Below are 25,776 nucleotides of genomic sequence, written 5' to 3'. Positions count from 1 at the left end.
ATCAGGTAATCAGGAGATGCTGTCCTTCTGGATGGTTCCGAATGTTACCTGAATAATAGTTTAATTAACTTTTTAACAAAACAATTTCATGAATTTTGAAATTTTCAATGTTTTTCACTTCAAAAGTTGTTAATCCAACAACAATTTATGTAAATAAACAGCCTAATCAATAAAGTTTATACAATAATCACAATGTTTATATCCAAAGTTTTACAAACAATTTACCAGACACCTTAAAAGAGTGCAATTTAAAAAGTTTCTCTTGTTTTTTATTTATTTCGAATTTTTCGAAACATTCACTCTTCACAACATACCGAATCAAAACAAAAACAGAACATTCAATTTAGAACAACAGACAAACTTAGACAATGTATGATGATGATGAATTATCAGGAATATTGATCAATTAATGATTTTTTATGCAATTTCCCACATAAATCCACTCATTAGATAGTTAAACAAATCAATCCAAGTAATTAATGAATATGCACTAATACAAACACAAATTGTAGAACCCTACAAAATTGGAAATCGTAAAGTTACAAAAGATTTTTGAATAGTCTTGTTTTTCAAATTAATAATGCTAGATGGTAGTGCGGATCTAAATTTATTATAAATTTAAGTTTAATCGAGTTGTTTGGTGACAAAAAGATTGCAAATATGCTCAAAAGTGCGTTAAAAACTTGTGAAAAATAAAGTCAATGTTTGCTGAGTAAAAAAAGTCACCAAAAAAAAAAGTTGACAAAAATGTAATTTTGCAAAAAGTGCACGAAAAGTCGTCTAAATAGCTTTGATTAGAGTAATACGCGACAAGTGAGATAACAATAATTGACATAGAGCAGTGATTAATGTAGAAAAGAGTCAAAATTATTGAAAAGATCAGTAAAGAAAAAAAGAAACACCAAAAAAACAAGGAACAAAAAAAAATCGTTGACGAAAGAAAAAAAAACGAAAAAATTAAGAGAAAGGAGCAGCTGCATTTCCAACAGAATATATTTGTGAATGTAATTATTATTGATTATTATAACACCTATGGCTGTAAATGGCTAGCTAGGTCATAATAATAGAAAATTCATTAAAAGCTTTTTGTTGAAAATTGCCGAATAAAATTTTCTGACACACCTCAACTTCAGACATTAAAGGAACTTTTTTTTTCAAGCATTTGGATGGATGTAAAGATCCACTACGCAGGTCATGAAAAAAGCTTCTCATCTCTTATTGAAAGAAGAAAAATCTAGGAAAAAGTCTCTGTTATTTTTATAATATTCTGATGTTGATTCTTCAGCATGCATATTATATTTAACTTTATTTTTTCGTATTTCCTCTTGCCCAACTCGAGCGCAACCAAAATTCAAAAATGCATTATTTTTAGTAGCATCTCATCTCTCATACAGAACTATAATTAATTTCGTAGCTTCTACATCAAATTATAAATTGAGCGCATAAAGTTCACGTCATTAACATAATTTATGTATATTAGCTCTGTTCATTGTTTCTAAGTCTTCAATTCGTTATGACATCAACAGTATAAACTCATGTCACAACTGAATACATAAGAGACAATTCCTGAATGCACTAAAAATAAAATATTGTATACAATCAGTTCCAATTCTTTATGTCATTCTTTAAATCAATAAATGTCAATAATATTTTTGCAACCTATTACGAATGCCTGCTTGCCATACATTCATCGGTTTTGAGTAATGATGAGTTATTGCGTGATACCTTAACTTATATCACTAATTGCTGTACTTTATGTTTATTGTACTCTTATGAATAAATACACGATTACGATAAAGTGTTATAATCAGGGAATTTGGGTGCTATGAAGGAATTTTGCAAGATTTCTCTGTCCGAGTAGTATGTAGGTTAAAGACAAATGTTGAAAATAAGAAGAGGAGTCAAAGAGTGTCACAAATAATCATCACACAATAGGTGACATCCGAAAATTATTTATAAGCTTTTAGATGGCTTTGAATTTAATAAATTTATAATATTATAGCGTAATTGGCTGTTTTCGTAAAACTGACGTGTATACAAGCCTCTAGAAACAATGTAATGGAAGCTCGCAAAATATTCGAATAACTTCTTTCATTATTTCATAATTAAATATTGAATGAATAACTTTTTTTGGTTGTATAATTTATGTTCACATCTAGCTTTACTGTTATAAGTTCTGATGTCTGTTGTCATCGTCTCATCAAAACTTCCAAACTTGATTAATATTGTGGTCTGTGAAAAATTTGATTTCTCATCAAACGGGGATTATTTTTGACACTCAAAAGCTGAGTTTTCATCATTGGGATCAAATTGTAAGCAGCGTTAGTGTTAAGTACCGATGCTAACACGAATGGACCACTTGATAACTAGATTTATGGTTGACTACCCGAACAGACAAGAGCATTAGAATGCTCATTCTATTTTAGAGCTAAAAACATTTTCTCCGGAACGATTCGCTAGTTAGTTACTAGACTTTATGTCAATCTGTCCACTCGCAAGCAATTATTTTGGTAATATTACCTAAAACTCTATTCAAATGCTCGATTTGCCCTTGACACTGTAATTTAGACATTACTAATGTGTTGAAAAACTTCGCAATTATAATACAGTTAAGAGCAACCTGTGTGTCGCGATACCCTGGTGTATCAGTGAGGATCTTCAGAGTTGAAGTGACCAATTCTGTTTACCTTAAGTTCCTTTCTTTGTACAAGTTGATTTTGGAAATGGTTGGTTGTAAGCCTTACCAAACCTAGTCTGAATGTGGGCTGTTGCCCTTCCTTCATACAAGGTGCTTTGGATAGGGTTTTACTGTGTCCTTTAATTTACTAATCCCGGCAAATAGGCCGCAGACATTCGGTCTACTTTGGAGTCAGACTTCGGTTGCTCCAATTCCCCTAGAGTCAAAGTGTGTCATAGTACAAAATGGTTGACCTTTGGTCTAAAACCCCAAACAACACGTACCAAAACATTTTCTGGACCGACCTCTTCCGGTCTTATTCAAATTCTATCAATCCAAATCTAAAACCTAAAATTACATCTGTTCATTTATTAATTAATTCTCTTAATAAGCCACACGTTTTGCACAATTCATTCAGAATAATTTCTGCTGATTTAATTTGAGCAAAATACATGATTACTTACTGTTTATTCTCAAAAAAATGAGATTCAATGAGAGTTCAGTTAAATTAACTCAACCATCACATTATTCCATATATGAGTTTATTCTTTAAAATAATAATGCCTAAAATTTTAATTATTAAAGAACGTGAAAGAGCAAGTTTGTCTAATCACGGGCACATAAGCGATCATCAAATTCAGAAAGCATGGAACCGTGCACGAGAGTGAACAAGAAGAGGTTCAATCTAAAGCACCTTTAATTTATTTTTTCAAGTTCGCATAAATGTTAATGGAAGCAAAAAATCTACTAATTGGATCTTTAATGCATTAACCAGCATAATAAATATCTAATTCCTAGATGTTAGACTCTTGATTTTCTATATTTAATCGTTTCCTAATTCGCTTAGCATTTAAGAGATTCTTGGTATCTAAAAAGTCATGTAACTCAATCGAAATAGGCTTGGTTTACATAAAATTTGAGTAGGACTAGGCTGTAATGAAGATATGATTTGATTGTTCGGAATTGTATCTAGGGAAATCATTATTTAAGGGATCAAATCAAACATTGTTCGCTTCTATGCAAAGTTTAAAGTCCAATGGATTTGTCATGGTGTTTTTTTCAATTCTAGAGTTATGTTTATGATGACTGTATTTGTTTATTTTCATATTCTCAATGTGTTATAGCATAATAAGTAAAACCAGACATCCAACATTTCGAAAAACAAGCGTTAGATGAATAATTTAATTTGTGATGAAATTTCCCTGGATTCTTTGTTTTATGACTTTTTACATAGTATTGACAATTGTTCTAGAATTTAATACTTTGTCCAATTAGAAACCAAATTGATGTATTTTCTAAGATTCAATTTAATTTGTTTGTAAACAAAAATTTTTTTGAATATAATATCGAAAAATTCGAAATTGACTTCGAAAAAAATCGAAATTAATTTCGAAAAATAATTCGAAATTGATTTCGAAAAAGGTTCGAAATTGCTTTCGAAAAAAAAAAACGAAAATGATTTCGAAAAAAATTCGAAACAGATGTTAGTAATCTCTGTAAAACTTTTTCTCAGTCCTACATTTTTCCATAATTTTTAATCTCAGGAGGCCAATTAAAAAAAGTTATGCAGCAAGTTTAAATGGTTTGATTGTACATGATATGCCCATCTAAATACATTGAAGATGAAGTTAACTTGCCTAAATTAATTATTTGAACTTTTACCAAACTTTTATTTTTTTTTTGTCAAAATATCTTTGATGTCTAATTTGAAATTGACCGTTAAAAAGAGGGGGAAGAAACTATGACATGTACTAAAAATTCAAATATTATCCGTTGAATGTTTTTATTCATTCAATAGCTTGTCTTACAATTCAATTCATTATCTCCATTAGTTGTCAATAGTAAGTTTCTAGCATCATGGACAATACAGTCTTTATCCTACATTCGAATATCCCCAAAATGAGGACCTGAAATGACACTTTTGAGATATTAGGAAGGACAATTTAAAGAAGATTAGACGAATACAGAAATGATACAACCCCAAAAAAGACAGAATTCAGATCTCTAATTAAGACACAATTTTCATACACAAATGTCTATAATTTAGAATCGCTAAGCACCATCTGCGTCAGTCAGTAACACTGGACAGTATGTTTTTGTGCGAGCCACAAATCCGTTCGAGATATTGTAGATGTTAATGTAAAATTATATTATTTTTTAACAAAAAACCGCTTTGAAGATGAGCTAAATTTTGTAATAATATGAATGAAAAAAGTATAAATTACAAGCTATAGCTTTAAATTCCCGCTATGCCAAACATTCTTTAACAAAAAGTTTTCTCTTTGTAAGAGAAAGTAATTACAGCATCTTTAATTGATTCTTAGCTGATGTTTCTTTATTATTTGCTAAGAATTCTTGAATGAATTCAACCGAGAAATACGAAATCTTATGTCCAAAACTGAAAGGAAATGAAATGCGATGACGATTATATGAATGAATGAATGAACTAGATAAGAATGGAAATGATTGTAACAAATCATTCATTTGCTCTTTCTTTCCACTTTTATTATCGTTTTTACTCACACGTATTCATTTCATGCATACTTTTTTAAGAAGTTTGGATACTGATATCGAACAGTATTACTCATATTGGACTTAAGTGTGATATTTAGTCATTTCACTTGTTACTTTGTGCCTTTTACTTCGTGTAAGTAATAAGTATGTTAAATTCTCTTCGTAAAATGACCTTGCTAAAGTAAATACCGTTAGAGCAAAAAAAGAAGCATGTATGTGAAGTGTAAAGAGATCTACATGCCGTGTAGATTTCATCTTATAAATACAGTGATAAAGCAATTAATTAGATTAACATTTTATTTGGTAAAGATTTCATTTACGGACTGAAATGGAATACAAAAATTATGTGGGCATTATTAGTATCGTTAATATAATTAAGCTTGACATTCTTCGAAGTCATGGATGAAATTGAGTGTAATTTCTATTTAATTGAACTAGAAATGGTTGCTTGATTGTTGAAATAAAAACGTTAAATTACGTTGAACTGTAAACAACTGATTCTTATCAATATTTGACTTAAAAAAAAGACGTAGATATCTGTAATCAGCTTGATATGTGCTGGAAATACGAAGAAAATTTTTGCTATCATCGAAATTACTTTATTAACTGCCGCATAGATGTCAATTTTTAGAATTTTATTTCAAGTGACAATGAACGGATGTTCTTAAAAAACTTCTATGCATTAATATCACATAATAAAAAGCGGATGAAAGTGAATGAGATAAGAAGGAATAAAGAACTGTGTAGATGCATGTACACATACACACACTGGATGCAGTTTTTTATCGATTTTTTTTATTCCTCTTTATTCACTTCCTTCATCGTACGAGAATTTTTATTTCATTCATAAATTTTATTGACGAACGAACGGAATGAACGGATAAAGGAATCACACTTGAATGTTTATTAGTCGTTCAGTCGCAATTGCTTACTCATAACGGGATAGTCCTGTTTTAATAAAGATCGATGAATATTTTTTGAAAGAATCAGAGTCAAAAGAGAAATGTAGGATATTTTTTAAAAAACTTAACTTTCACTTAAAAATACGCGAAAGTCGAAAAATTTCAATGTTTTCATTTGGTTTCTGTACAAAAATAACTAACCGGCTTCTCGTAAAATACAGTGTTGGTGAAACAGATGGCTGAAAACATTTGCATATTTATTGACAAATGTCATCTTTCACCTTGACAATATCTGTTAGTGCAGCACAAAATGTTTGACTATAAAGTGAAACTCAGGTGACGTAATCCGTCATGTCTACTCGATTAGCACACTTGAGCAGTTTTATTTGTTGTCATCAGACAATATGTTTTGGGAATCTATTAAGAATAGATTTAAACAGCTAGTTTGTTGAGAATATGCCAACTGTCGTTTAATATTCAAATTATATTTGCAACTACAATTAGTTGATTCTCCCCTTTTATAGTTGTAGACCCTTTCATGTAAATATTTAGTTTGTTTTTAAAATCCGAAGAATAAACATCGTCATTTCTTAAGTCCAGTAGGAAATTCTTTAGTTATATTTATAATTCTCGGGTAATTTCAGTGCCAATCTAGAGAATCCCTAAGAATTCATTAATAAATTATATTTAATTTGGATGAAAATTCGAATTTTTGATGAAATTTTCGTAGAAATAGGCGAAAAATTCGGTTTCATGCCGACTTGACTATGGTTAGTTACGCAGGACTGAATCATCAAATTCTTATCCAGTCCTGCGTGACTTACTAGAGTCAGATCAGCCTGTGGTCGGATTATTGACCATTTCTCTGCCATTTGCTTTCTGAATCTAAACCAGACTTTAGTACAAAAACATCAACCCTGCCAAATCATGTTGCAAGGCAATATTTTCATTTGTGATTCAAGTTCATACCGAGAATGTGTAATATTTTAGTTAGCTGTCTGAAACGAGAACAGAATAGGAGTATAAATTAAAGGCAAACAGTAAAACAATTCAACACTTTTTACTGTGTGTACAGTCATTAATTGTCATTATGTTCTGATGTCAGAATATAATATAACAATGTAAGTGTGGAAAGTCTCTCAAAGTTCTGGCTTTTTGTTGTTTGAGAACAGAAGAGAATAATTCCAGACAGTATGTTATGTAAGTGAAAAGGGAATATAATGTGTATGGGATATACATAAGTAAAAGATAATGAGAATAAAAACAGTAAAAAACATGAAGAAATGCAATGCTGTTAGATATTTATAGCATGTCCAATAGATTCATATATTTTTTTATGCCAGCTTTCTTTTTCTAAAATATTTCTGCTGACATAAAGATTTTTTATTTTTCTCTTCTCAACATTGTATCCATGCATTCTACTTAATCATATACTGTTATAAGCCATAAGTGATTGCTCAATACAAGTATTGTTACAATTGATTTTCTTTACAAGATTCCACGAATAATTGACATTTCTATTAAGCGTTTTAGTATCAAACAAATATTCAAGTGTCTGATCATAGAGGAGGTCGTGTAGTCGCAAATGCAAATATCACATGAAGAAACACTTGTGATTCATACAGATCTTTGCGTTGACTTAATTAAAACCATATTGAAATAGAGAGAGAATGAGAAATGTTTAAACAATAGAAAATTGAGTATGCTACAGCATGTTTCCAGTGCAGTAGTGATTCATACATATACAACATTATTTTAAAGTCTTTAAATTGGGTTTTTTATTGTTAGAAATCAATAACAATTTAATTGGTACACTTTCAAATCAATAAATCTTCGATTTAATTTGATATAAATTTTTAGTGTACCTCGAAGCTACACATGAATGATCGAGTGATATATAGATCACCCACTTTTATGCCATACTTCCTCCCATTAAGAAAATAAAAGAAACGGAAAAAACTTCAAATAAAACTTCATTCTGCTTCATTCATTCAAGAATGCTGATTTCTTTACGAAGAATCTAAGTAGACTTGAATTTTAGTTCAATTTATTTAAAAGGGGAGATATTTCTTTGTTTGTCTGTCTGTCTTAATAGGTGTGTTTTTGATTATTCATTTATCCTTTGGGCAGGAGTGTAGCCACTAGTGAGGCGCTGTACAAAGTTTGAGAAGGACTGACAATGTCAAGTTCAAAATCTGATTAATTCAATTCTCATTGAAGTTAAGAAAAGGCGCTTTTGTTTGTCTCAGTTAACCAACATTTGTATTATTTCCCCATTACTGCTTCAACATGACATTCTAGCTAACGTCATAAATTTTATAAATTTCATTCGGCAAAAAGTAAACTAATAAGCAAAAAAATAAATATTTATTTTCAACACTTTGTTCAACAATTTTCTCATATATTATTTGTATGTTAATTTCAGAATTTTAAAGCCCGCATCTGATAACTGCCTTCTTTAAATTGAAATGGCTTGCAAACATTGCATGCGCATTTAATGAAAAAAATAATCAAATATTCAAAAACGGAAAGAAAACATCACGGCTGTAGATAATTTTTAAACAATTCAGGTGAGTTCTCTTTTTATTCCTGCATTGTTTCAATCTCATCTCTTAAGAAGCATGCAAGATGATTTTTACTTCTGTTTTTATTTTAATTAGTAATATAGAAGAGAAAAAAAAGATTGTATTAAATTTCCTATGAAATCTTTACTAGGTACGAGAAAATTGAAAGACAAAGCACATGATAGACTAACTGTAATTCGATATTAAAAGTCACATTGAGAAAAGATTTTTGTACAAATGAAGCCATTTGAGTGAAGAATTCACATTATTTATTTATAAAAATAAATATCATCACATGGTACATCAGAGATGTATCTAGGTGGGAATTTAAGGGGTCAGAGATCAATTGCCATTTTTAGTCTTGAACATTTCTTTCATTTTTACCGAAAATTAACCTGTTGTCTTCATGACAACCGAACAGACAGCATGCTTAAGACCAAACAGATTTGAACGTATTTTGGGTTCGATTCCCGAAAGACACACCGTTTAGAAATAACTTGAAAATAACCAAAATAATTTCAAGTCGCCGTACATTGGCTTTTTAAATATTGGATTTTAATGAATCTTACTCCATGCCAGTGGCACACTGACTATGTGCCATTTGGACTTGTTTATCAACCGACTGCCGTTTGGTTCTGTAAATGCGATCGCCGAAAGTATAGCTGTTGAATCTAACAGATAAAGTTATAATTCCGAATGATGGGTTTCCGCGAGTGGAATTTGAACCTACGTCCTAGGATTTTCATTCGTATACTCCTACCACCTGTTCTATCAGGTGATATTCGACTATATGGCAAAGTAACACATAAAAATTATACTCATACATTTTCTGTACCTCATTTACTCTCTCACTTATTCTCAATAATATACCGTCCCCAGCGGCACAAGTAAAGGAGGCTGTGATTAACCTCTTAAACGGACTTCTTTATAATGGAAGCCGCCTTAGGCAGGGATAAAGCAGTCGTGGCGTAGTGATTAGAGTGTCGGCCTAACATTCTAACAACCCGAGTTCGATCACAGGAAAAGTCTAATCAGCTTCGGGTGCTTTTTCGCTGATCAATTCACACCAACTCGGTTTGTGTGTTCGCACACAATAGTAGCAAAATAATTGTCAATCGGCATTATCTGCATTATAACATTGCAACTCTTGAATCGCGTTTCTCAGCCCCATCATCAAATCCCTAGATACATCCCTACTATACATGCAAACACAGCAACATGTTGTTGATAAATTAAATTTATTGCTAATTAAGTAAGGTGTCTTTAATCAATAATCCATAAATAAATCCTCCTGTGCATAGTATATAAATTGATTGCAATCAATATCTGCACTCGGCATCATAAAGCTTGATACAGCAAAGCCATCACGATCAACGCAAAAAATTCTCCCATTTTGCTCTTGAGTTGGCTCATAATTTCCATTATCTTTACATCGCAAATTAAAGCTGATGCCGGCTTTTTTAAAAGCTCTCTCATCTCGTGCACAATCTAGTTAAATTAAACCATTAAGGAAAGATTTATTGCATATTATGTTGTTGTTACTTACTGCAATTCATATCAGCAGCTAACCTTGAAGGTGTAGCGTAACTCAATTTAGTTCCATCAGGCATTTGACAAAACGCACTTGGATGAAAAGAATAACAATGTTAAAAATTTGAATAGATAAAGGCTTAATCGAAAAGAGTACAACACAGACATGAAGGCAATAAAAGATAATTAAGGTCAATTTGATTGAGTTTTTTAACCTACAATGGATTTTCTATAATGATTTCAGCATATGTGCCGTCATAGTTACATCGAATTTGATTTGGAACAGCATTGATCGCACCTCGATTGATTAGTTTCTTTTGTATCTGCCTTTGTGAATAAGCAGCACTCTCGCATTTTCTTAAATACTGATCGCCATGCTCGCTTGAGTTATCTATAAATGAATGGACAATAAACAAGCTATAATGATTATCGTAATGGCTATTAACAGGCTTTTCCCTTTCAATCGTAATTCTTGCGAATAATGGTGTTGATTTGTTGGGGGTCTAAAGCAGTGGTGGACAACCTGTGTGTCATGGCACACTAATGTGTTTAGGAAATGTCATAAACAGGATGCCGTGTGCGATTTTGGTCATGACTTACTACTAATGTGTGTCATGGCACAAAAAAAATTTAGATAGCACTGGTCTAAACATTTAGATCAGTGGTGAACAGCCTTTCTTGTGCAACAGCACTCTCTAGTCTGATTAAAATCTTCGCGGCACAACAGTGTGTCGCTTCACATCAGTGTGTTGTGTCACATCAGTGTGTCGTGTCACATCAATGTGTCGCATCACACAGGTTGTCCACCACTGATTCAAATTGTGTCAACAAGTCAATAAAAATTAGCGAAACTTACAGCACGGTAAAAATGTCCATAAACTTTCTGGCACAGCAACTGTGTCAAGTTCAATATATCCAGTCTCTTCTTCAGCACACCAGCATATGCCTGAATCACATTGTAATCTCTCAAAGTTTCCATTATCTAAACAATGCAATGTCACATCCATCCGACCATTTTTTTCGGCTTGAAATCTTTGGCGACTACAAGCGCATGACATTTTGTCTGAATTCTTCCACCAGTCCCATCCGAAAATCTTTTCACCAGTCTCTGAATAGCAAAAACACCTAAAAATATTATTTATTTCCGATTATTGACGAATATATTAGGTTTCAAAAAGGCATATTTTGGTAAATTTAAACGACATGCGAAATCTTTTGACATTTTCGTTACAAGCAAGCTCCTTTGACATTTAATACCAAACCCATGTGTCTATAATATAGTAAATTGTTATTGATTTTGCTTTTTTTCTATAAATATCTCCTATCCATATATGACAAAAAAAAGATTAAAATAATGCGACAAAGAATCACAAACCGTCCAGTTACGTTATCACCACGACATTGCTTTGGTGAATATGAACCATCAATTTCACAACTTGGCTTCCATCCAATCATATTATCTAAATGCATTGTGTGTAAACATGAATCTGAAAGTGAAAGGATGGATAAGAAAACAAAAGAATAATAACATAATGGATGTTATGTAGAATTGTTATGAGCATTTTTATGAATGAGTAAATCCATTAAATGCTTATTTACTGGCGCAAATAAATGTTCAAGGCCAAATTTACTTCGTTTGAGAATACAATAATTGTCTTGATCGCATGTTAGTCCTGGTGCACAGAGTTTTCTTGATACTGTTCGACTGCATCCACTGCTGCCCCATTCTAAAAGTAAATAAATTGTTAGGGATTAGTTGAATGATGTTAATCAGTTATTATAACGGTCATTTGTAATTTGAATGTAACATAGTTGTCTACCCCGTTTCATACAAAATATTTAGTATGTATTAGAATTTCGAACAATAAACATCAATATTATTTGGTAAATAAAGCCGTGTTGGTTGGTTTTGCCTACGTGAAGGTTGGTCAGGAATCTTAAAACTTAAATGCCTTAAAACTCTCAAGAGCAGAGTTCGTGAAGATCGAAAAAATCTTTGATTTTCCAAAATCATTTTTTTTGTGATCTAAAAAAATCATGATTTTTTCGATCTTACGTAAATCATTACGTATGATTTTTTTACGTAACGAAGATCATTTTCAAAATGATCTTTTCTACGTAAAATCATTTTGTTTACAAATTATGAATGAACAACTATGCTCATTAGTACATTAATACTTAGCATGATTTGTTTCTACAGCATAGATGATTATTAAGTCGTTTTGACTTTTTACACTACTTTAAGTACTAAAATTAGCAATTTTCATTCAAAGTGATATTATATTTAGTTACATTAAGCACCTAAAACTGTGTAAATAAATTCTAGATAGAGATTTCAGAATTATCAAGTAAAATTGAATCAAACCTTTTTAAGCGATTAATTTAACTAAAAATATGATCCAGAGCATATCACTTTGAATGAAAATTCAGCTAATTTTAGTACTTAAAGTAGTGAAAAAGATTCAAAACGACTTAATAATCATCTAAAAATGCTGTTGGTCAATGAGCAAGTTGTTCATTAACATAATTTGACCTTGCCTTACAACTCTCAAGATCGTAAAAAATGATTTTGTCCATTAAAATCAAAGATTTTTTCGATCTTCAAACTCTGTTAAAAATTTCAAATTTTTGAGCATTTGTTTACAAAATTTAAATGACATTTTATAGCTTTTTCAACCAGAGTTTCTTATCAAATAACTGATCTTCTGCAAGTTTACAGTTCAAAGTTATGATTTTATTATTGCTAATAACTTCCAGAGCAAATAAACATTACATCGAAAATTTTAAGAAATTTCGTATTTAAATAAGCAAATCTCCTTGAAAATGAGTTGAAAGTAGTTAGGATTAAGGATTTCTTGCCATATGGCAAACTAAGCTCAGAATCTTGATATCTGTGGTGATAGCTACAAATCCTAAAAATCATTGACTGGATGTCAAGCATACAAAACTCAACTTCCCATAGACATCATTAATGGAACATCCCATTGCATGCTTAAAATATAAATTGAGTTCTCTCTTTACCATATCCACTTCTACATCCATGACAGCACTTCCCACTGCCCATATTTACATCAAGATATCTACCAGCCGGACAGTCTTGTGGTTGTAAATTTGTAGAGCAGTTGAACATTTTTTGACATAATCTATAATCAATTAGTGATGAATGAACAATCGATCTAGATATTAATTCAATAAGAATCCACAAAATAAGCCACATTTTTAGTTCCACTTGTGCTATTTATTGAATTTCTGACCAAATACTACTGAATATAATTTTTTTGTATTTATCATTTAAAGAATTGCATGTTCACAAGCTGATAGTGATTGTCTTTTGTGTACCTTGATAACTTTTTGTTTCCGATTTATTTTAGTTCACAGACAAATTTATTAATTATTTTATATCACTTTGTTTATTTTGAATTTGTAGTAACATCACTGCTTTAGAAAAAACAGCAAATAAAGTCACACACAATCATGGATAAATCAAGTCAAAATGGTCAAAATCATGGTCAAAAAGTATCACAAATTGCAAATATATTTCAACGTAAAGCATTAAGTGAAGATCATAAAGATGCAGCCACACCTGTTGTACGAACTGAATCACATGCTGCACGCTTTAATAATGCCAGAGCACTTTTTGAAAGACTGGGAGAAGGTCGTATTAATCGACCTAATTCATTCAGCATTAAACATTCCACAAGTAAAGACGATAATTTAAAAGATCCAAGTCCAGAAAGACAGCGATCGCCATCGCCGAAGAAATTTAATGGTATTGGAAAGATTGAAGGAGTTGGAATTATTCAAAATGTATCGAGGATAAAGTCAGAGAAACCTGAAAAACCAGAAAAGCCCGAGAGAAAATTCAATTCAAAAGAATTAATCGAGAAGCAGAAGAACTGGACATCACATTTTACAAAATCTAAATCAGTGACATCATCATCAGCATCAGCACGATGTGATATAATACGAGCTGTTCCCGGCTATAATGCTGAAGTAATTAAGACACCTGAACCAGTCAAAGAGATAATCAAGTCAACAAGATCAGCATCAATTGAATCAGCATCACCACCAAGTCCATCAAAAAGACAATCGATATCAACACCACCAGAAATAAAGCCTAGAACAACGTCACGCTCCAATTCTATAACAAGCCCACAAAAATTACCTGATGTAATAAAAGTTGATGAGAATCAGTCATCAATAAGAAAGAAATCTTTAGACTTTAACGACCAACAGCAGATACATTCCAATTCAAATAACAATTCTGTAGACAATCGAAGACTTAGTAGTGACAAAGAGTCGAGTGTAGCATCACCGGCACATATAATTTGTTCAACACCATCACCCGCAGCAAGCTCGTCAGGTCCGTCAAGTCCCGTTCACACGGAAGATGAAAAGCAAGAAAATGAGTCCAATGAAAAGACTGATATGGTTTCTACTCTCGATGATGGTAAGTCAAAACACATTTATTTTTTTACCTACACGATGATGATGAATTTGGGGTCGTTTACTTATGATATCTGGCATTTTGGAGATTTGATGTAGATATTCGATGTAGGAGGGGACGGGGTCATTTTGTATTTAAATTCTTTGGTTTAGGTGCTTTTAAAGATTAGACTTATTGTCCTTAAATGCACTCGGTGTAGAAATGTCCGAAAATCTGACTCCAGGTCAGCGTAACTCTAGTGTCAGGCTTGATTCAAAGAAATCCGACTTTAGTCCTGAGTCAAATAGAACTTGGGCCCAATTTTCGGCCATTTCTACTCGGGGTACTTTCCGGATAGATTGATACAAGATAATTGGAATCATAGAACACACCAAATAAGCGGGTCTGATCAAGAATTATTAAGATGAATCCATGGAAATTATAGTTTGAACTGATCCAAGTAGCTCAGCTGAAGGCTTTCTAGGATAGATTTATCTTTGTCATTGAAAGGTTCAAGTGTTCGGAACCTTACTGCTCCCAGCCCTTAAGATACACGATGTGAAATAGTCGGAGAATAGTTGTCCTAGTCCTGCTAATTCAGGTTTCGTGTTTGAAACGAATTTGGTTTGAGACGTCGTGTGCTTTTCGGGTAAGGTTCTAGAAGACTAAAACATAAGTAAAGTGTTCTTACCTTCTGATCTACTGGGGGTTGATAGGAATTGTGACACAATGCTCACTTAATCGATTTACTCCGTGCACTGCTCATTGCACAGCTGCTTATTGTTGCTGTTTAAGCAAATTTTTTAAAAAAGCACAACAATCTCAATTTTTGACAGACATCATTTCTAAACGACCCCAATCAAAAACTAACATTGCTTCAAAATTTGGCAATAAATATATTTGGAAATATCCATGAATGCATCATCACCATTTAATGAAAGTATACGTTGGCTTAGTAATTTGCACAAGAAAGAGAAATAAGAAATAAACAAAAAAAATAACAATTTCCGACCATACTCAAACAACATTAATAGCGCATTGTATAAACATATCAACAAAACATTCAAAAAGTCATATTTTCATTAATGCCTGATTCTCTCAACTTTAAATTGACTAAAGAGAGTAAGCTTAAGACAAAACAAATAATTTTGATGACGACGAACAAAAAAAATGGATTTAATATATCAGCAGTAGATACTCATAATTGTGTATCTACACATTCATGTCTCGCAACACAGCAGTCTTCCTTTTTTCTTTTCTTTTAATAATAATAAAACAAAAAAAAATGAAAAAAAGAAGTGAATGAGCGGCTCGCGGATAATCATCATCAGTCGCGATCGTGATTCCATGTAGTGAATTTACTCTTTTCCTCCTCTTGTGTGCCTGTGATCGTGAATTAAAAAAGAAATACAAAAAAAATTCTCTCTTTTCTCTTCTGCTTCCTATACTGTGTATCTATACTTAATGTGCTGAAGTTTTTCATTAATTGATCTTATTCTCCCCCTATTTTGTGACTCGTTGTGTTGTGTTGTTGTGCCTTAATCTCATTAATTCTCGCAGTGCATTGTGAACCTTTAAATTGTTTTGTTGGATATCCACATTATGAATTTTAACTAAATAATTGTGAATTAAATGAGCAATTCTAAAGAAATTTATATAAAAAAGTTTGTGGAAGAAGAAGTCACGAAAAAAATAAAAAAATAATAATGTCTAAGCAGAGAGAGCTATGATGAAGAATATAAAGGAAATTGTCTGTTCTAAAAATATTTCCGTAATTCTATAAATAATTCTCATCTTAAAAATTGAAAAAAATAAGAGAAAAGATACATTTTTTTCTTGGTTGTTGATACACATAAGATGAGATTGAAATGTGGATGTACATTGTGTCATTTTCATTTTTATTACTAATTCCTACATTATAGTTAGTGGATGGAAAAACTGTGAACAGTCCACATTAGTGTGAAAATTAAAAAAAGAGTGTAAAGGAACTAAATAATACATGCACAACTTGCAATATGAGAATAAAACTTTTAATACATTCAGCATATTCATGGAAGAAATAAGAATCAATATAAAAAAAATAAATTAAATAGACATAAATCTTCTCAGTTAGTTTAACTTCTTCTCTTACTGGAATACGAAGTGGCACATTACACTGTGGTGATTAGAATATATTTATTCCAGTGGTTGTGTTGAGTTGTTGCCTTAAATAAAATATTATTTGTTATGACCATACCAAAAATGTCCACAATCAAGTAGAGAATCCACAATTGTGTCTCTTTTGACTCAATAAAAAAAGTTGAGAAAAAAAAGAATCAAAAATTCCATTTCAAGTGTGGGATGGATTGAAATGTAATAATAAATAAATGCAGAAACAATCAGGGTTGGTAAACTAGTGATCTGAGGATAATATGACTCATGTAAAATTGCAAGCACATCAAGCTTTTCTTACTTAAAATCAATTAATTAACCTTTTACAAAAGTGCACGATCTTTATTATTATTGCTTAATGAATCGTAGAAACAGTCACAATCGTCAGCCAAATCTTGATAATTACGAATTCACAGATTAAATTCAATAATCAATGTTAAACGTTCATTTGAGATTTGAATAATATTTATTGCACATAGTTGAACACCCCTTTTCATACAAAAGTTCAGTTTCCATTTGAACTCCAAAGAATAAACATCTCAAGACTACAAATAACCGGAAAGTGATGCTTATTATTAATAAACAATAACAAAAGTGAAGAATCTTGAATAAGGTCTGATCTGGGACGTGTTCTGTTGCAAATATAAGAACTTCTTGCTCTGTTTACTTAGAAAAAGCACGTTTAAATTGAAAATTGTACTGACTTTTGCTTTGAATTTGTCAAATATCCTTGAAATACTAAAGATAGTCGGAAATATACAAACTTTTGAGCATTTATCTGTGATATTCTTAGATCTAAAGTGAGAAAAGCTTTGTGTGAATTATCTGCAGTCAAAACTTGCACTTGACTCTAATTTTATATGAATTTCATACAAAATCTGAGTCAACTTTGAGTTCTGTCTGCAATCAACCAACATCTGAGTCAGATTGTCATCAGATTCCTGATTGTCAACCCTGAAAGAAATGTTAATCACACGCGAATGTAAAGAGACACTCAACTTGTTTTCAAGACTGTACAAAAAAAAATAAAGAACAATAAAAATTAGTGAGTGAATTTCAATGTGCACATTGATGTACGGCCTAGCACTTGATATGGACACAATGTTGCTGACATACCACAAAAAAAATGTCACAATCATTTAAAATTTAAATCCTTACGATGAATTGATTGATTATTTTCTGTGTTGTGAATGATTAATAAGTTCAGTGAGCAGTTATACACAAGAAATATTTTATTAGTCAGTGACTTTTATTACACGACTGAATTTGTAGATGAATGAAATCGAGAATGCCAAAAATCATTTAGTGGACAAATTTGTGAATTAAAGATAATCATGAATGTGTTGTGCCTAAATATCCGAAGATTCTGTAGCGAGTGTAAAGGTTCGAAATGAAATAATTTATTACTCTTGTTCATTCATTCCTCTTCTTGCTTGCTGTTTGTATATGTTGTGTCACGAAATTCTTTCGTAAATATTTTATCAATTTGATCACTGTTAATTTTATTCGGTACAATTTTCGTCCATGCACTACGATCACCCTCATTTTGTACGGAAACGGCAAGATACGCACAAGCACCATTGTCAAGAAATTTTGACGAGAAATAGGTCTCAAAGCCACGTCCACCAATTTTAATATCTTTCTCTTCACGATCTCTTAATTCATTTATCCATTCCGGAAAGTCATGAATGATTTGACTAAAATCAAATTCCAAATGTGGCAAATCTTTAATTGGTGGTGATTGATTGAATGGTTCCGAGAATGTAGCAGTTTGTATACAACTCAATAATTTTGTAATATAATCATTTCTTTTCATTTTTGCGGTTATATTTTGCTCGTCACACGACGTACTCAACTTCAATATCCATTCCTTAGCAAGATCTTGCTTCCTCTTTGTTAAATTTTTCATTGGATTATTAGCAAATTGTAATAAATATAAGAAATCATCATCCAATCGATTTATTAATCTCTGTTCGGGTGTTAAATCGGATATTGATTTAGATGATGATGCTTCCATCGTTACTTTATCTATGCTCAATTAAAAAAAGTCTTGATATTATTAATAATTTTGAAGATGCTCAAAAGAAAAAAAAAAACTTCTTTTCAACTTTTTTGTAACAAAAATAAATTAAGCCAACTGTGATGAAAAACAAAATGAACTAACTAAATCTCATCAAGTCTTATAAACAAAAAATGTAGAGTATAAAGTAACCAGAAAATTAATTTTATTTCTAGGTAAAAATCGTTCAAATGATGATGATGATGACGATGATGATAAGGCTCATCGGAGATCGTCAAAGAAAGTGTCTAGTATTTGTATTAATTTACCGGCTGCTGGTTTAGGTAATCGTCCAGCTAGTATTCATAGTTCGATTAACGATGAAGGTGGATTTAATGAGCCATCACCCGAAATTAAGGCCTTACAAACGGTCTATGATTATGATCAAGTTGTCATTGATTCACAAATGTCATCACATCCCGATGTCTTGAATAATGTAACATATGTTGATCTCGCACATCGTGTACAACCTGAAGGAATCGAAAGTGATCAATCGTATGATGAGAATGAGTCGTATAAACGTAAGGCTGATAATGTTTGTGAGTTAAAGAAGGAAAAGGTTGTTTATGCAACAATTAAAACGGAAATGCCTGTAAAAGAAATGATTTATGAGAAAGAGAATATTTTGGATGAGGATGAAACGGATGATATTAAGATAGTGCAACCAGATGTTACTGATAGAGGCTATGTTAGTCCACAAAAAATACTCGATCCGACATGTACAAAATTACATGATGATAAAGACATTGAAGACTTATTTAATAAGAAATTACCGCCTATACCTTTATGCGGCTCCGAAACAGAGACTGAAGAGGATGAAGTAGCACCGCCAATACAACCAATGTCAGCTAAGAAAGTACCTCCACCAATTCCCGAGTTAAATTCACCATTAGATCTTCAGGATGTTGAATTTGCTGATGCAAGCGATTCGGAAGAAGATTTGAAAATTAATGTTAACAATAATAATAAAACTAATACCAATGATGAAATCATACCTGATGCCATGACACACGATGAGGCTGAGAGGCTGTTGAGTTCAAGGTTTGTCAAATTCTCATACATTGCTACTTTGCTATAAGGGGCGTCCAAGAATTTATTTTTGTAAATTTCAAAGGCATCTTAGGTCATTTATTCAGCTTTTGTTGTTGGGACATTTACTTATTACGTACAAGGGGCTATTCACTTATTAGGTAAGGTGGGGAAGTTTGGTGTAGACAATGGAAATTCCAAGAATTCTCTGAAAATTCCAAGAGTTCCATTGATATTCCAAGAATTTCATGAAAATTCCAAGAATTCCATTGTTTAAATTTGAAAAAAGATCGTTATTTTGAAACGTAATAAGTGACAGGCCCCGCTGTAGAGTAAATTGTAAATCAAAGTAGGCTTTATATACGAAAAATTAATTTTTGAACGCCTCCTGTATACGTTATTATTTTCTTACATGTAGTGCAATTTCCCTCATTCAACACTTTTATTTCTTTATTTTTTTTTTCATACAATTTTCTACAAAAAAACCGAATTACTGTCAAAATAATCATACAACTGAATCATCAATTTATACAAATATTGTACGCTGTACACAAATACACGTAATTTTTGCTTAATTGCTATCTTCACACATTAATAAACCACTCAAATCATTCATCAACATTATATTTGGATTATTTTTGTCATCCTTTGCTCACCAAAAAAAAAATCATTTTCATAATCATGTGCTTGCTACTGTTTTTGTTACTGCCAATCATACACTATTTTTTGATTTGAATCATTACTTTAGGATTTTGGAAAGCAAAATTAGGTAAATTAAGACACACATTTTATTGTGCATAATAACTCATGTTAATATGATGCATTTAACCTCCATTATATCCAATCCATAACAAAAACACTTTTAATTATCTTTTTATAGACAACAGTCATTATTATCCGATGAGCAGGCTCGCGAAGTTGAAGCTATACTTGCAAATAAAGAGCTTCCACCATTACCAGTAGAGAATAATAAGGAAAATATTAAGGAGAAAACAATTGTTGAGGATGATGAACCAGATTGGTTACAAGATGTACTTAGCACAACAACATCAAATAAATCCGAATTTTTGAATGATAAATCCACAGACCAAAATAATGTGCTCAATCAAACAATATTATTGGGTGACAATTCAGCGAATGCATTTCTACAAGATTCACTTGTATCTGTAGAATCGAATCAAAGTGCCAATGAGAGTATTGTGACAACAACAAATACAACAACTTCTGATAGTATTAATTTAAGTAAGGTTGAATCAAATCGAGATGGATCTATAATTAGCTCAGCGACATCACTTGTAGAGGCTGATGAGTCTGGTGATGAATCATTTCAAATGGAATATCCACCCGTTCAGGCAAAGGAAGTATTTGTTAATCAAGATGGAGTACATTTCTTTGAGGACGGTAACTTTTGGATGGAAGTTCCTGGATTATTGGAAAATGATCGTGATGATGATGAGGAGCAACACATTCCAGTTAAGAAAAATACCAAAATTAAATTTAGTACAGCACCAATACAAGTCTTTTCGACATTCTCAATTAATGATTATGATCGACGTAATGAAGATGTTGATCCAGTTGCTGCTTCCGCTGAATATGAACTTGAAAAGAGAGTTGAAAAAATGGACGTCTTTCCAGTACAATTAATGAAAGGAAGTGAAGGTCTTGGATTAAGTATTATTGGTATGGGAGTTGGAGCTGATTCGGGACTTGAGAAACTCGGCATTTTTGTCAAAACAATTACTGAGAACGGTGCAGCAGCTCGAGATGGACGTATTCAAGTAAACGATCAAATCATTGAGGTTGATGGAAAGTCATTAGTTGGTGTTACACAAGCTTATGCTGCGTCAGTATTAAGAAACACATCAGGTCTAGTTAAATTCCAAATTGGACGTGAAAAAGATCCAGACAATTCGGAAGTTGCACAACTCATTCGACAGAGTCTACAAGCTGATAAGGATAAGGAAGAAAGAATCAGACGGCAGCAGGAAGAGTACTTCCGACGAACATCTGAAGATTCAACACTTCCCGTCTCAGCTAATTCAAGTCTATCAGAAGGTCCATTGTCACCAACACAAATTGCAGCCGATTCACCATTTGCCGATGGCATCGAGTATGGTGGAAATTCGGGTGACGTAGAATCACTCAAGCGACTCCTTCAAGAAGTAAGTTCTATACTATTATGTCATATCTTATTTGTGAATGATTTTGTTGATTAATTAACTCATTCATCTCATTCAAATTAAATAACTCATTTATTGCTTTGTTTGTTTCTCTTTGCATTGTCTTACTACATTTATATATTTGTGTCTTGCATAAAATACAATTAACCACACATGACATAAAAAACTAAAGAAAACGAAAACGATTGCTATGCATGAAGGAGAGATAATGAATATGAAAAAGATGGTAAGAGAATCTTTGCTGTTTTTGTGTCTTTTTCTCAGTTTACTATATCATTTCCTGATCATTAATATGTATATCCCATAATAACCAATTTAATATCGTCAACAGCTAATTCGATACCAAGCAATATCGAACGAAACCGAAATTCTATGCGAAAAATTAAAGCAGAATGAGAGAGATTTGACGGATATTCGTAAAGAGGCTAACAATTACCAAAATATGTTGCAGCAATCACAGACACAATATGCAACACTCGAACGAAAATATTCAAAAGTTAAAAAGATATTACGAGACTTCCAGCAGCGTGATCGTGATATGGTAAGAGCTACTGTATTCCATTGTTGTTCCTGCTTATTAATCCATTTATATCCATAGATACAATTTCAAGAGTATTACCTGCAACATTTACAAGAAAAGGACACAGAATATAATGCTTTAGTCAAGAAGTTGAAGGATCGTGTAATTTCATTGGAACAGGAATTACAAGATACACAAAAACGAGCTGGATTGCCAGTGTGCTTGCCGTACGATAATACTAGTCTTAAATTAACCCCACAAATGACGAGAAAGCAGCCGCCGAAGCCATTGTTCCAAAAGAAAATTGAAGGTGAATACTCCGACCTTGAAATATCAGACTTATCACCAGATGGTGAGGGTGAGGATGGAAAGACAGCAACAGTTGAGAGAAAGATTCCAGTAAAAGATGAATTCGATACAGCCATTCCAAAGCATGAACTACTCGACTCGTCAGTTAATAAGAGTAAAAGTGATTTGGTATCCCGTGGTGCATTGGCTAATCGTCAATTGCCAAAAAAGTTGGGAAATAGTAATAGCAGTTCCAACGGTACATTAGATGAAAGTGAAGAAGAACAAAATATCGATGATGCTAATAATAATCCAACATTCACAAATGGAGTTCATTATTCCACACCAATAGTAAATAAACCAGTGGTTCCACCATCTGTTCCTTTATATGCAAGCGTTCATAAAGAGAAAAATGATGCAACCTCACCCGTCCAAGCATTTAATATGAAACAACAACACACAACTATACCAAATATATTCCGTGATAATGTTGGTGGTAAAATTAGCAGTTCCAGTTACGGAAGTGACTTGAATGCATCATCTTATGAAAGTGACATGGGATCATCGAATGATAAGCTTGATGATCAATCACCCGACACATGGATTTATCCAAGTCGACGACCAAAAGGATTAAAAGGCATCAATCCACCATCACTTGCCGAGCAATTGAAAGAAAGACTTGCCGAACGTGAAGGCAAAAAGACGGTGGAAGATGGATCATCACGCGATAGCAGTGACGACTTTACTGATCTCAATCATTCACAAAATCCAGCTGAGAGGATTTCACAAAATTTATTATGTGAAATTAAAAAGGCTGTCAACGAAAACGTTGGAAAAGGTAAGGAATGATGATGTCTAAGTATGCTTGCCTGCTTGTAATTGTTTGTCTGCTTGTGTTTATATCGTATGGACGAGTTTATTGTCTCATACAATTAAAAGTTACTTATATTAAATGTTCAAAAATAGCAGTTAGGCATAAATTTCTCAATTATCGTATTAAGACGACAAATACATTTTGAGGATATTTAGATCAGTGGTGGACAACCTGTATGCTAGTGTGGCACACAAAATGCTTGGGAATGTCATGAACCGTACGATTTGTATGGTTTCGATTGAGGCTTTCCATCAGAGTTGCAAAACAGGCATCTTTGACAGGCCAAAACCGTACAAATTCTTGATAATTTGTAAGAAAAACCATACAAATTATCAAGAATTTGTACGGTTTTTATCTGGTACAGGTGCCTGTTTTGGAACTCTGCTTTCCATCAAAGTGTGCCGTGAATAGTAAATGGTTGCTCATCACTGATTTAGACGATAGAAGATCCATCGTAGCTTATTTTTAAAATTAAACAATTATAAATGCTTCAATAAAGATTTAAAATTACTTCCTTTACAAAAAAAATCTGATGTTTGTTTGCATGTAGGCCAGTATTAAATGTAAGCAGAGTTGTAAAACAGGAACCTGTGACAGGTAAAAACCGTACAAATTATTGATAATTTGTATGATTTTCTTACAAAACCATACAAATTATCGAGAATTTGTACGGTTTTTGCCTGTCGTTAGTTCCTGTTTTGCAACTCTGAATGTAAGGACAGAGATAAGATAATTAGGAATGTGAAAACGGTAGACAAAGTGGAATGTGCTGTGTGTGTATCATGTGTGTGTCCGATTGTTATTTGCTATTATTAAAACTTGAGAATAAAAAATTCTAGTAAAATTCACTTTGGTTCCACTTTTGCGGTTTTTTTCTTTCTTTGTTTTTCTTTTTCTTTTTTGAAAATCTAACCAAAAAAATCTAATAAAAAAATTAACTAAAATATGCTATGACAATAAAATGACCATATATAAACAGTAAAACATGTACCTCCCTCAACAATATCTCCGTTAGGTTCATCTCCGCCATGGAAACACCAAACACAATCTAGTGACGATAATTTATCAGCATCGTCTGATTCGTCGCCCGCTTATTCTCCAAGTCGTACTTTAGATTTATCAGGATCATCGACAAGCTTCTCAAGCGATCGTGCCAAAATATCTGCTTCTTCACATCAATGGAAGAGTGGACCCGTCGAGCAATGGAACAATGAACAGGTTCGTCTTCCTGATTATCTATCAGAAAGATTATTTGCTTAATATTATGTTAACTTCCGTTTAGGTATGTCACTGGCTGTTAGGTATAAATATGGAACATCATGTGCCGAAATTCATTGAGCATGGCGTTGAAGGTGGCGCTTTATTGCAATTAGATTCACGCGATTTTAAAATCTTGAATGTTTGTGGTGATGACAAGAAGTTAATGAAGAAGAACATTAAGGAGTTGAAGCGATTGAACGAGAAGGAGAGAAGGCAAACGGAAAAGGATCGTAAGGAGCGCGAAAAAATGATCAAGAAGGCTGAGAAAAAAGCTGAAAAGGAGAAGAAAAAGAAGTAAACAATGGAAAAGACATGAATATATTAGGGACTCGACTCTCTCTCAGTCAGATGCTATTAATTACTTTAATAACACTATTGTAGACTAGTTTATATTTATCGACTTTTCATCATCATTACTCACAAAAACAAAACAAAAAAAAGTAATTTCTACCTTCTTCCTCGTCTTTATTTATTATTACTTTATTATTCAGACTACTAAGTTTTATTGTATAGTACGAATTTCGATTGATTTTATTAGTTAATTATTTAAGTATTTATATAATTTGTATATAATGTACTGAAGATCGTGTATGTTTTTTTGAGTTGTGTATGACTTTATTTTAGACAATTTTTGGCGCATTTTTGAAAAGAAGGGCGATTAATAATACACTTTGGTTAGGGACGAGAAAGCTCTAGTTTGAAGCATTCGCTTAGTACTGTCGAGTTATTGGCATATTGCTAAGTTTGCTAACCTAAAACTGTTGCTAAATGCTTTAATTAATGATTTTTCATTTCAAAAACA

At 32.3% G+C, this 25,776-nt stretch overlaps 3 protein-coding genes across 12 annotated transcripts; 1 reads left to right on the top strand and 2 right to left on the bottom strand.

Annotated features, from left to right (window-relative positions):
- Positions 1 to 528: 528 nt before the first annotated feature.
- Positions 529 to 25,776, top strand: Spn (protein phosphatase 1 regulatory subunit spinophilin). Of its 10 annotated transcripts, none has more exons than XM_070640028.1 (11): positions 529 to 1,004; positions 8,519 to 8,663; positions 13,615 to 14,637; positions 19,000 to 19,864; positions 20,601 to 20,621; positions 20,733 to 22,014; positions 22,205 to 22,258; positions 22,364 to 22,573; positions 22,631 to 23,678; positions 24,694 to 24,932; positions 24,997 to 25,776. In XM_070640028.1, exons 3-11 carry the CDS (start codon positions 13,662 to 13,664, stop codon positions 25,270 to 25,272), a joined length of 4,971 nt encoding a protein of 1,656 aa, XP_070496129.1. In that variant the 5' UTR covers positions 529 to 1,004; positions 8,519 to 8,663; positions 13,615 to 13,661; the 3' UTR covers positions 25,273 to 25,776. The 10 variants fall into 10 exon arrangements, with proteins under 10 accessions (XP_070496129.1, XP_070496130.1, XP_070496132.1 ...); XM_070640030.1 differs by having other exon boundaries at positions 530 to 1,004; positions 24,730 to 24,932; XM_070640029.1 differs by lacking the exon at positions 20,601 to 20,621.
- Positions 9,877 to 14,178, bottom strand: LOC139090279 (uncharacterized). The gene is made up of 7 exons (XM_070640038.1): positions 13,209 to 14,178; positions 11,819 to 11,914; positions 11,563 to 11,674; positions 11,044 to 11,312; positions 10,407 to 10,578; positions 10,204 to 10,280; positions 9,877 to 10,145 (listed from the first exon to the last, which is right to left on the bottom strand). The coding sequence occupies exons 1-7, from the start codon at positions 13,402 to 13,404 to the stop codon at positions 9,925 to 9,927; spliced, it is 1,143 nt and encodes a 380-aa protein (XP_070496139.1). The 5' UTR covers positions 13,405 to 14,178; the 3' UTR covers positions 9,877 to 9,924.
- LOC139090280 (uncharacterized) lies at positions 17,992 to 18,848 on the bottom strand. Its single transcript, XM_070640039.1, has one exon. It carries the CDS (start codon positions 18,779 to 18,781, stop codon positions 18,182 to 18,184), a length of 600 nt encoding a protein of 199 aa, XP_070496140.1. The 5' UTR covers positions 18,782 to 18,848; the 3' UTR covers positions 17,992 to 18,181.

The sequence above is a fragment of the Chironomus tepperi genome, unplaced genomic scaffold, assembly GCF_022539635.2.
Source record: "Chironomus tepperi strain 1889 unplaced genomic scaffold, CSIRO-AGI_Ctep_v1 contig_217, whole genome shotgun sequence".
Lineage (NCBI taxonomy): Eukaryota > Metazoa > Arthropoda > Insecta > Diptera > Chironomidae > Chironomus > Chironomus tepperi.
Note: the sequence above shows the minus strand (reverse complement) of the source record. Positions and strands in the feature narration are given on the sequence as shown.

Coding starts and splice junctions, on each gene's coding strand:
- LOC139090279 (XM_070640038.1), bottom strand. CDS start 13,404: ATGTGGCTTATTTTGTGGATTCTTATTGAATTAATATCTAGATCGATT. Junction 11,915..13,208: donor TGGATGTAGAAGTGGATATG/GTAAAGAGAGAA, acceptor ATTTACTTTTAG/AATGGGGCAGCAGTGGATGC. Junction 11,313..11,562: donor GGTGATAACGTAACTGGACG/GTTTGTGATTCT, acceptor TAATATTTTTAG/GTGTTTTTGCTATTCAGAGA.
- Spn (XM_070640028.1), top strand. CDS start 13,662: ATGGATAAATCAAGTCAAAATGGTCAAAATCATGGTCAAAAAGTATCA. Junction 20,622..20,732: donor ATTTTGGAAAGCAAAATTAG/GTAAATTAAGAC, acceptor ATCTTTTTATAG/ACAACAGTCATTATTATCCG. Junction 22,259..22,363: donor TAATGAATATGAAAAAGATG/GTAAGAGAATCT, acceptor TATCGTCAACAG/CTAATTCGATACCAAGCAAT.
- LOC139090280 (XM_070640039.1), bottom strand. CDS start 18,781: ATGGAAGCATCATCATCTAAATCAATATCCGATTTAACACCCGAACAG.